Raw genomic sequence first — 12,582 nt, 5'->3', positions numbered from 1 at the left:
AGGGCAGCTGGCTAACAAGGGTGTGGATGGAAGTCAATGTTCTTCATTCAGTACAGGCAGAAGATTCTCCTCAGAAAAATAAAATGTTCATATACTATGTTTGGATGAAAGGAAAAACAACAGGAAAAAAAATATTTCCTCCCCCTTCTTCCTTCCTACCCCCTACACCATACCCCCCACCTCACTTTGAACCTCTTGCACTGGAAACAATGGGTAATCCCTCATTCTAAAATTCCTCCTAATTTAACATAATCATTATAGCATGGATTGCATTGACAATTTCATTAGGATCCTTTTACTTTTCTTATTTCTTATTTCTTATTTTTATTTTTAGACAGAGAGAGAGCACAAATGTGCACGTGCGTGTGGGTGGGGGGCAGGAGAACAGGGGGAGAGAGAGAGAATCTCAAGCAGGTTCCACACACAGTGTGAAGTCCCATGTGGGGCTTCATCTCACAACCCTAAGATCATGACGTGAGCGGAAATCAAGAGTCGGGCACTTAACTGACTGAGCCACCAGGAGCCCTGGTGTCCTTTTAAAAAATAAAATCAGTTGCCTGAAAAGAAATAGATGTTGCTAATAAGTTTAATACAATGAAAAGCATTTCAAAAAGCTATAAAGATAATGGGAAGTAATACATTTTTATTATTAGAAAAACAAAACTCATCTTAAAATCTTGCCTGAAAAAATGGTGACTTTTTCATATAAGCATGCATTTTTTGTGTATTTGCCTGAAGGAAAACCTACTTTGGCATTTTAATTCCTCAAGGACTGTCTTTTTGAATGGCAGCAAGCAGTTGTAGCATAATTACTTGTAACATTTAGTGCCACAGAGACTGCCATGTGTACTTCGATTCTTTAATTGTACTTGCTTTTCCTACAGAAAGGCTTCTTGATGTCAGTCAGTCATATTTTACCAATCAACGTGTTTCTTTCATAAGCCCTGAGTGAACCACATTCCTCAGCCGTCCATCCACTGTGTGGCACTCACAGTCTGCCCACATTATGCTATCTTCGATGATGCACTTGTCTCTGGGAACATGGAGAGCTGGCTGAGGATGGTGACCATATCACACCCCTCTTCCTGTTCCCAAAGTGGCACAGCACGCAGCAAAGAGCAGGGACTCAACAGAGGTATGCTCAGTATGTTATCTTATCTTCAGCTCAACAATCTTATCTTCATGTGTATCAGTCACTTATTCTTCAAAGAGAAATTTCTAGCAGTCAGAAACAAAGAAGGAGTTCACTGCTAGAGGGACTGAGACTGTGGGGTTGGCCTAGGAGTGTTCTAGAACTGGACACAAGCTGTAACACCTAAGGCGGGGGCTTCTGATGCCCACAGGAAAGAAGATGTTGTCTTGGCTTGCAAAGGGCGAACAGCTGAGACCAAGAACCCTGAATAAAAGCAGAAGCTCGAGAAGTGCATGTATTTTTTCAAATTAGTGTTTTCATTTACTTTGGGGAAATACTCAATAGTGGAATTACTGGATCATATGAGCACAGAGTAATGTACAGAACTGTTGAATCATTATATAGCATACCTAATATAACACTGCATGTTAATTATACTTCAACAAAAACAAAAAGAACAAAGAAATCCCAGAGGCCTCAGAAGACTGCTCCATGTAAACTAGTCTTAAACTTCCAATAAACTTAGATAAATTCTAACTCTAAATATGGTGATGAGTTTGAAATCATATTATATACTTCATAATAGGAACCTCAAGTTGAGGGGTTATTCACTGGGTCAAAGACCAGAGAAAGCCCTTCGAATTCCTGCTAGTTGTTGGAGGATTAGTCCCACCAAACATGACCTCAAAATAAAGAAGAAATAAGGAACCACATAGGACTATGGGCCATAAGAGGAAGAATCAACAGACACAACAGAAAGTAGAATTAGCACCACAGGACCTCCACGTATCATCCATCTGCAACAGCCTGCAAAATTGCACTGAAGTAATCAAGGACGGATTAGAGCACATAATGAATGAGCCCTTAAGAGAAAATAACAGATGCGTTTTTAAAAAGATCCACAAAGACTCTCAAGAGATAAAAACGTAGATATTGAAAAACTCAGTAGCTGTGCTGGGAAGGGTAGGATAGCTCTGAGGAAATAGCTCATAGAACAGAAAGGGATGAAAAACATAAAAGGAATCTTGAGGCACAGAAGGTATAATGAAGATTCCAGACACTTATAATGAAAGTTTGAGAAAAAGAGAACAGAAGGGCCAGGAAAAAAAACAAAAGACAAGGAGCTACAGACCAGCTGCTTAGTGGACCTGGAGAAAAGCATGAGCTCCGTGACTGATGTGACATCCTGACTCCCAGACAGGAAAATGAAAGCAAACTTCTACCTTAGCACAAGGAATCTATGGCCCATAACTGACAAGGAGAAAATCTACAAAACCACCAGAGAGAGGGCATATTGCCAGTCAAGAAACATCAATTAGCCTCTAGATCTCTCCTTGGAAAATATGGACTCATGTTTTCACAATATTAGAAAAATTATCACACACAATGACTCAATGAAAAAAAATCCAGACCATTGTTTAAATACAAAAGCTGAGTACATTATGCACAGGGTCTCACTGAAAGGATTATCCTTTGGGAATATGGAGACTGAGTCCTGGGAGAAGGAAGAAAGCTGAGACAGTGACATACAGTAAGAATGATGGCAACAAAGAATAACAAGAACAGTTTAAATTTAGAAAAATTTATCCAACACTCTTCATCTTTCTGGGCTCTTTTACAGCTTACTGATTCAGTTCTCACCTTCCCTTTTTCAGCATAACTCCAGAGTTTCTGATTTCAAGAATCTGATCATCTTATTCCATCTTCCATATTTGAGAATGAAATGGAAGGCAGAATGATCAGATTAAGAGGACGGTATTCTTCATCAACAAGGTGGAGATATTATTGAGCTCCACTGGTCGTGGGTACATTACACATTTGAAGTTAATGAGTAAAAAGAAAATAGTCACTAGAGGGAATAAGGGAGAACAGATAAATTGCATGGATCTAAGACAATACTGGAGAGGAAGAAAAAAAAGTAACAGCAAAGAAGATACATGATGAATTAAAGAAAAAGTGAAGTAAGTCTAGTGGTAATTATAATACACATAAACGTGTTCTACTTGTCAGGTAAAAGAGAGAGACTGCTAAATCAGAGGAAATAACATGCAACTAGATGTTGTTTACCAGAGACACACCTAAAACCCACATACTGACAAGGAAAAGATGAATAAAAAGAAGGAAGGAAAGGACAGTGGGGAAGTACAAAAGAAAGCTGGCAGAATTCTATTGGCACTGGAGAAAATAGACTTCAAGGGAAAAACACTGCTGTGGGATAGAAAGCTTTTCTATCATCCAGTGTGTGACCTACTTTCCTTCCACAGGATAGATTTGATGTTTGTGCTTTAATCTCTGCCGGGAACAGGGTCGGTGGGTGGGCACAGAATCTCTGTGACACAAAGCCCAAGACAACCACATTGAGAGAAAAATCTCTTCTGACGTGTCAGCATTTTCATGTACTGTGTCTGGCATCCTTGTTCTAAAAGACACTTTGGGGGGTGGTTTTCTTGGTGGTATTTTTGGTTAGAGTCACTCTCTCATATTTGTTGCTGAGATGTATGTCTACTCCGGTCATTTAGTGTTAAATCTGGCTGTAACCACGTACTTACTATGCCTAATAGTATGATGACAAGTATTACTACTTCGATTGCTGACTTTACTGACAATGTAAATGCGAATCTCTTATTTTACGTTTTAGTTTCTACTTTGGTAAACTGAATTGTTTTGATTATCAAGGAAAATAACAGATTTTCTTATTTGTAGGATTCTCCTATATGTGAAAACATTCTGCAAAGTATTATTATGAGAGGGACTTTCTTACTAGAATAATTTAGTGTCTAAATTCACTCGTAAATTAAAAATTTCCCCCATCTTACCAAAAGTCTTTTAAGATGAAGCTGTACTTTCCCCAGAATCCAGTTTTAAAATAAACTGGGCCAACAGCTGAATAATGTGTGTCAGGAAACTAGACCAGAGGGAAATACAAATGAGACTCTCTGTGAGGTGTCTTGACTTTCCAATGTGATTTTGACCAGTGGATGGCTTGGCCATCAGTGCAAGGCATCCTCTGTGCCACGCAGGCCCACGACCATGAACGTGGACATCCTAGCGCTGGGCGCTCATCTGCTAGTGACTCTCTCCACACACAGTCTGACGCCTTCCAAAACATTCCCCCTACATGACTGCAAGTGGAAACTGCTGAAACGGGCAGCGCCTCCAGAGGTGGGCACCTCTCGTCCACAAAATGCAGGGCTAGATAAGGCCATCTGTGGGTTTCCTGTCCGCTCTCAAGGTCTGCCATTCAGAAATGCTAACCTCAGGAAGGTGCTGATGCCACGGTGCCTGCAGACACCTGACAAGGGAGGACGGGGACAGGCCACGATGCCGGCAGGCCAGGAGTCTAGCAGCCTTGGCATTGGCTTGGCGACTGGAGCTGAACTCAGAGCCACACGCTCAGAAGAAGTCAACCCTGGGGGGAAGGATGAGAGCCAGACGTGTTCTGCATGGCAGTGCCAGCAGGCTGCCGCTGGGGTGGAATATGTATCTTGTATCTCAAGTGCCTGCAGTACTACAATGAACAAAACGGGGCCACAGTGACCTCGCGGGCGCGCTTGCTCTTGAAAAGATCACAGGTGAGAATACAAAAGGGAAGTGCCACCGGCAGGCACGAGTGACGTGGGTGGTGACAACGGGGGGGGGGGGGGCTCTGCCGAGTTGGCTGGGCAAGACCAGGAGACTAGTTCCAACCGAGGAGACAAGTCGAAGCAGACTGGAGTCAAGGAATAGTAGTAGCATGTGTGAGATGGTGTGTCATTGTGGTGCGACGAGGGTCACCCGCTCACCAGCGCTATGCGCATCTGTCCACCTGCAGGACCTGGGCCCACGCTAGGGCATCGGAAGAGGATTCCTGTGCCACCGGGGTCACCTGACTGCCTCAGGGGGGGTGCTGGGGAGCAGGGGTGGTGTGTGAGAGCAGGGGTGGCGTTGGGGAGGCGGGCCTGGTGTTGGGGAGGCAGGGGTGGTATTGGGGATATAGGGGTAGTGTTGGGGAGCAGGGGTGGTGTCTGGGAGGCAGGGGTGGTATTGGGGATATAGGGGTGATACTGGTGAGGCAGGGGTGGTGTTGGGGAGCAGGGGTGGTGTTGGGGAGGCAGGAGTGGTGGTGGGGAGGCAGGGGAAGGGGTGTGCAGAGCGGATGAGTGGACTCGGTGGAGGGGACCTCATGAGATGACACGAGTGCAGCAGTGTTTCCTCAGTGCATGCTTAAGAAACACTTCTGTGGGCAGCATTCTGCCGGCTTCACCGGGGGACAGAAAGCCAGTGCAGGGAACAATTCTCGTCCCTGAAAACACACTCTGTGTATGGGGAAACAACAGTTACACGGAACCAAAAAAAAAAAAAAAAAAAGAGGGGGAGTCAATTACATTGTTACATAATCACGTGCTGAATTATACGGCACAGATCCTAAGCCCCACAGCGCTGGAGGGAGGGCCCATTGCAGGGGCTGGTGGGTTTCTGAGAAAGCTTCTAGAAGGCAGGCGGTTGCAGGGCCCACCCACAGGCTGAAGTGAGCAACATGGGCAGGGGGAGCTTCTAGGGAGCCGCTAGGGCAGGGAGAGTGGGGGAGTGGAGCGGGGGAGGAGGGGAGGGGGAGGCAGATAAAGGCATAAAGGCGTGCGTGCTCCAGGCTTCTCATTGCAGGAAATGTGGTAACAAATACATTTCCTGACTTTTTTCTCACACTGAACAACTATATGTCTGATTTTTCTAGCAAAAGAAAAAAAAAGCCTGCACTTCATGATCACTCTTATTTTTTGCCCATTTTAATCTGGGTCTCTCTCTCTCTCTCTCTTTTAAATCAAACCCAGCTGTACAATAATGACAAGTCAATGGCAGGCAGGTCCCCAGGAGGACAAAGGTAAAGCTCTTGGAGGAAAATTCTCCATCAGGTTTACCTTTTCTTGACCTCCTTTATCGAAGGATTTTACTTGAATATTAGCATCAATGTTGCCTCTGGCATTTAAGCTAACATATGTTAATGGGAAGATATGAAGGGTATTAATATTTCTGGGATATTTAATACACTTTCAGAAACTCAGTATTTAATCCCAAAATAAATGAAATCATAGGAACACTTCCTACATTTGGCAGGTTTTCAGGAGGCTAGGGGATGAGCAGTTAGGATGTCATGATAGTTCTCCGTGATCACTAAGACTATCTGTGATGCACCGCACTTTTGATTGAATTTGGAAGGCAGAATAGAAAGCACACTGAAAGCCTTTTGACATTGGTTGTGCCTTAATTTCTTTGATGTTGACAGTTATAAAAAAGTCCTTACAGAATCCTTTAAACAGTACAAAGAACCTCTTACGAGAATGAGAAGAATCCCTTGAATTTTACCAGGATTTCCACTTGACCAAGGATTACAGCCAGTCAGTGGTGGGAGTGGGGAGAGACTCATTCACTAATCTTGCTAATTCAAGGTCAGAAACACAGGTCCTCAAGCCTAGGCTTCCAGACCACTTCTGCCAAACCTAGCCTTCTTTCGAGGAGGAGGCAGGCACCCGTTGACTCCCAGCACTGAAATTTTCCCAGAAGGTAACACAGAGTTGCAGATTTCCTAGCATCTGGTGTGTGGGTATCAGGGTCTTAGAAAGCCCCTGGGAGGAGGAGGAACCAGGCACTGTGGGTGTGGGATCCTGATGGTCCCAAAGCACCATAGGGAGGGCCCGGGAGAGACAAGGAGTGGTGCGAGGTTGGCTGGATTACACCCAGGCTGAGAGGAGAGACATTATGTAAGAACAGAAGCATTCTCTCAAAGCAACAAAGTTGCCCTGGAGATCCTTTTTCCAGCCCTGCACCACCCCCCACTTGTCTGTTTCTTTTCGATAGCAATTTAGTGGAAAGAAAAAAAGCTTGAAACCTTAAAAACACACTATGTTCCCCCGACCCTGAAGACTGGATTCCTTGGAACAGCAAATGAGAAATGGGGCCATTTAGGCACAATGACAGAAGCTGCTGTAAGCAGAATGAGGCTTGGATTTCCAGTGGGACCACAAAGGATAGTTCTTGTTCTGAAACCTGAGAGATGGGCTGCAGAAGCCTTCTGGGGGCCAGGAAGCAGAGGGGGGAGGAAATGACGGGGGGGGGGGGGGGGACAAAAAGGAACAGGTTAGTGTGGGGGTAGTTTCCATTATTCTGGAAAGCCACCAGGAACACCCTGGGCTTCATTAGGACTTAAGGTAATGAGGACTTCGTTCCTCACTCACCTTCTGGAAAAAGCCTATGTGCTTTTCCATGTAAGGAAAATGTGAACCTGGAGAACCAGACTTCTTTGTAGTTAAGCATTTTAGAAACTTGACAAAGATTCCCATGGGGCAATATCTACAATCTATAGTTTTCAGGGGACTTAAAGAAACTTGAGATGCCGCCTGTGCATTCCTGGAAATCAGAAACCGGATGCCACTTTGGGAGGAGTTTCCAATCTGATTTGAAACATCTAAACTATAATCTAGCAAACAACCCCCGCCCCCCCATTGGTTTGCAAAGGTACGAGGCAGAGACCGTATACAGTGTCTATTGTTGAGAGGCAGAGACATATTCTGAAATCTTAGCACATTTTGGCTAAAAGATTCCTACACATCAGAGTAGAATGTATCTGATGCTTGGGACCTCACTCAGAGTGGTCTCTCTTGTTTCCACACAAGAGAAAGCACTGTCTTTTTGGACTACTGTCTCATTGTTGGCTTTCTTATGATGATCTCATGGAGCCACTTGCTTTGGCCTCAAGAATACTTAGATTTTTGATTCTTACCTCCTGAACTAGCACTTGAACCATAACAGCTTGCAATGATTGCTTTAAATGAAAACACTAACAAAACCTATTTTTACTTTTTTATATTTACATTTTCATATGTTCCAAATTTTTATATCTTGAAAATGGATATAAAACACATATTTGGCTTAAATTTTAATTCCCCCAGGAGCACCTGGCTGGCTCAGTGGGTTAAAGCCTCTGCCTTTGGCTCAAGTCATGATCTCAGGGTCCTGGGATCAAGCCCCGCAATGGGCTCTCCCCTCAGCGGGGAGCCTGCTTCCCTTCCTCTCTCTCTCTGCCTGCCTCTCTGCCTACTTGTGATCTCTGTCTGTCAAATAAATAAATAAAAATCTTTAAAAAAAATTTTAATTCCCCCGTACAGAAAAATCCTCCTATTATACTAGTGCTTACTGCTATAATACTCTGAAGTCAGAGAGGACACAAAGTGGTGACAGAAAAAAAAAAAAAAAACATGAATGTAGTTTTACAGTGTGACAGCCAACACGTGAAATAATCCTCAAGTTAGTGTCTCGGCGGTGCCCAAGCTGCGTGAGTTGACATCCCGGGCCGCTGACATGATGCATGCAGACCGTTTACGGGGATCCGTGAGCTCCTGAAGCGGTAAGTCACCAAGCTCCCCTGTTTCAAGCAAGAAATCAGTTTTCATCCAACGAGCACAGTTTTCAGAAGCTCCGTATTTGAAGTACCTACCAAAAGCTGTCCAGCAAAGCAGATGAAGAGGGTGAAGGCGAGCACGAGAAATGCAGCTCCGAAGGAGATCCCCAGGACAGACGTTCTACCAGGGAAGCAAAAAGGAACAGGTTAGTGTGGGGGTAGTTCCATTATTCTGGAAAAAAACAGGAACACCCTGGGCTTCATTGGGACTTAACGTAATGACGACGTCGTTCCTCACTCACCTTTTGAGAAATGAAACTGGAACTAAAACCAAAAACACATCCAGAGAAAAGTGGGTCGCAATTGTGTCTGTCACCTTGCTGATTCACCAAAATTGCCCTAGAAGCACCAGGTCCTTGTGAAAGCAAAAAACCATCTTTTTTGGACTCTCTCATGCAATGGCGCTTTGATGCCTGGGTCCGGCCTCTTCCCTGAGGGAGCAGCCTCATCTGATGCCCCGAAAGACCTCCTGGCCTATCCTTACCCCTGCTCACTCAGGAAACACTGAGTCCTTGCCCTCCCCAAGACAACCCAGCCAGATTCCACTTCCTTCAGCAATCACGCAGCTAAATGTTTACTGAGGTTCCCCAAAGACTTCAGGGACCACGGCCTTCACATTCTTGCCCAAGCTGATGACCACTTGCGTGTTGCTTCTTCCTATGAGCACGTGAAATGCTGAGTTACAATTCTGCCACCGACAGGTTGTGGGTAGATAAAAAGCACTAAAAGAAGTGCATGCCTCTCTGAGACATCCTTTATTTTTTATTTTTAGTTTTTAGAGATTTATTTATTCATTTCTGAGAGACGGAGAGTAAGAGAGAGAATCTCGAGCAGACTCCCTACTGAGCAATGAAACCAATGCAGGCCTCAGTCTCACATCCCTGAGATCATAACCTGAACGAAAATCAAGAGTCAGAGGCCTAACCAACTGAGCCACCCAGGCACCAAGAAACACCTTTTAAATCATTAAAAAGTTCAAAGCCTCTTAAATCCTCATTTACTCCAAAGATAGTATTCAGGGGTATGAAAAGAGCTGGACCACAATGAATAATCGAAGATGAAATTCATCTTATGGTTCTTGGTGTTATAGTAAATGGAACCGATTATCTAATTTCCCCTTCTGTTCTGTTGGATCCTATTAGCTAGGATCTTGTTGAGAATCTTAGCATCCATATTCATCAGGGATATTGGTCTGAAATTCTCCTTTTTGGTGGGGTCTTTGCCTGGTTTGGGGATTAGAGTAATGCTGGCTTCATAAAAAGAGTCTGGAAGTTTTCCTTCTGCTTCAATTTTTTGAAACAGCTTCAGGAGAACAGGTATTATTTCTTCTTTGAAAATTTGGTTGAATTCCCAGGGAATCTGTCAGGTCCTGGGCTCTTGTTTTTTGGGAGGTTTTTGATCACTGCTTCAATCTCATTACTAGATATTGGTCTATTCAGGTTGTCAATTTCTTCCTGATTCAGTTTTGGAAGTTTATAGTTTTCCAGGAATGCATCCATTTCATCTAGGTTTAACTTATTGGCATATAACTGTTGATAATAATTTCTGATGATTGTTTCTATTTCCTTGGTGTTAGTCATGAACTCTCCCATTTCCTTCATAATTTTATTAATTTGGGTCTTCTCTCTTTTCTTTCAGATTAGTTTGGCCAATGGTTTATCATTCTTATTGATTCTTTCAAAAAACCAGCTTCTAGTTCCGTTGATGCGTTCTACTTTATCTCTAGTTTCTATCTCATTGACCTCTGTTCTGATCTTGATTATTTCCCTTCTTGTGTGTGGAGTTGGCTTAATTTGTTGTTGATTCTCCATAAGATACCTGGGAATAAACCTAACCAAAGAGGTAAAGGATCTGTACTCAAGGAACTACAGAACACTCATGAAAAAGATTGAAAAAGACACAAAAAGATGGAAGAGCATTCCATGCTCATGGATCAGAAGAATAAACATTGTTAAAATGTTTATACTGCCTAGAGCAATCCATACTTTCAATGCCATTCCGATCAAAATTCCACTGGCATTTTTCAAAGAGCTGGAGCAAACAATCCTAAAATTTGCATGGAATCAGAAGAGACCCCGAATTGCTAAGGAAATGTTGAAAAAGAAAAACAAAACTGGCGGCATCATGTTGCCTGATTTCAAGCTTTATTACAAAGCTGTGATCACCAAGACAGCACGGTACTGGCATAAAAACAGTCACATAGACCAGTGGAACAGAGTAGAGAGCCCAGATATGGACCCCCAGCTCTATAGTCAAATAATCTTTGACAAAGCAGGAAAAAATATCCAGTGGAAAACAGACACTCTCTTCAATAAATAGTGTTGGGAAAATTGGACAGCTATGTGTAGAAGAATGAAACTCAACCATTCTCTTACACCATACACAAAGATAAACTTGAAATGGATAAAAGACCTCAACATGAGACAGGAATCCATCAGAATCCTAGAGAAGAACACAGGCAGTAACCTCTTCAACATCGGCAACTTCTTTCAAGATATGTCTCCAAAGGCAAAGGAAACAAAAGCGAAAATGAATTGTTGGGACTTCATCAAGATCAAAAGCTTCTGCACAGCAAAGGAAGCAGTCAACAAAACAAAGAGGCAACCAACAGAATGGGAGAAGATATTTGCAAATGACAGTACAGACAAAGGGCTGATATCTAGGATCTATAAAGAACTCCTCAAACTCAACACACACAAAACAGATAATCATGTCAAAAAATGGGCAGAAGACATGAACAGACACTTCTCCAATGAAGACATACAAATGGCTATCAGACACATGAAAAAATGTTCATCATCACTAGCCATCAGGGAGATTCAAATCAAAACCACATTGAGATATCACCTTACACCAGTTAGAATGGCCAAAATTAACAAGACAGTAAATAATGTGTGTTGGAGAGGATGTGGGGAAAGGGGAACCCTCTTACACTGTTGGTGGGCACGCAAGTTGGTGCAGCCACTTTGGAAAACAGTGTGGAGATTCCTTAAGAAATTAAAAATAGAGCTACCCTATGGCCCTGCAATTGCACTACCGGGTATTTACCCCAAAGATACAGATGTAGTGAAAAGAAGGGCCATCTGTACCCCAATGTTCACAGCAGCAATGACCACAGTTGCCACACTGTGGAAAGAACCAAGATGCCCTTCAACGGATGAATGGATAAGGAAGATATGGTCCATATACTCTATGGAGTATTATGCCTCCATCAGAAAGGATGAATACCCAACTTTTGTATCAACATGAACAGGACTGGAAGAGATTATGCTGAGTGAAATAAATGAGGAAGAGAGAATCAATTATCATATGATTTCGCTTATTTGTGGATCATAACAAATAACATGGAGGACATGGGGAGATGGAGAGAAGGGAGTTGGGGGAAATTGGAGGCAGAGACTAACCATGAGAGACTATGGACTCTGAAAAACAATCTGAGGGTTTTGGAGGGACAGGGGGTGGGAGGTTGAGTGAAGCTGGTGGTGGGTATTATGGAGGGCAGGTGTTGCATGGAGCACTGGGTGCAGTGCATAAGCAATGAATTCTGGAACACTGAAAAAAAAATTAAAAAAAAAAAAAGGAATTAAAAGCTGCCATCCTGAGTGTTGAAGCCAAAAGAATTTAAAAAAAAAAAAAGATGAAATTCAAATGAGACATTCAAGGAGAGGTCAGGTGGTGTCTCAAACTGCAGTAGAACCTTCTACCCATGAAGTTGGCCAGAGACACTGAGGAGACAGAAGAATTGGCACAGAGAACAGAGCAGTGACACTGAGTATTGATGCATGGAAGGTTCAGATGGAACTCAGCAACATGCGTGCATGGCTATGAGTCCACAGCAAGGGAAACAAAACAGATACCAGTGCCTGTGGCCATCATGATGGGAAGGTTCCACTGTGCTCACACCCTCAAATACCTCCTCTATTATGTGACGATTTACACATCACTCAAGGTCAACAAAAGCTTGGCTTCAAACCCAGAACAGCCTGACTCAGTGGTGCACTGGGCACTAAGTTATCTG

The 12,582-nt window shown here is 43.3% G+C and overlaps 1 protein-coding gene across 2 annotated transcripts in view; it reads right to left on the bottom strand.

The window, feature by feature from the left end:
* ADCY2 (adenylate cyclase 2) overlaps positions 1–12,582 on the bottom strand; it is a 422,161-nt gene that overhangs the window by 71,765 nt on the left and 337,814 nt on the right. For both annotated transcript variants that reach the window (XR_007127384.1, XM_047729460.1), the window contains exon 15: positions 8,601–8,685. Coding sequence is in view for 1 of the 2 variants with exons in the window: in XM_047729460.1 (XP_047585416.1) it covers positions 8,601–8,685 (85 nt within the window). In the remaining variant the exon portion in view is untranslated. The remainder of the gene's footprint in view (positions 1–8,600; positions 8,686–12,582) is intronic.

The sequence above is a fragment of the Lutra lutra genome, chromosome 5 (genome assembly GCF_902655055.1).
Source record: "Lutra lutra chromosome 5, mLutLut1.2, whole genome shotgun sequence".
In the NCBI taxonomy this organism is placed as follows: Eukaryota; Metazoa; Chordata; class Mammalia; order Carnivora; family Mustelidae; genus Lutra; species Lutra lutra.
This window is presented reverse-complemented; position numbering and strand designations above follow the sequence as displayed.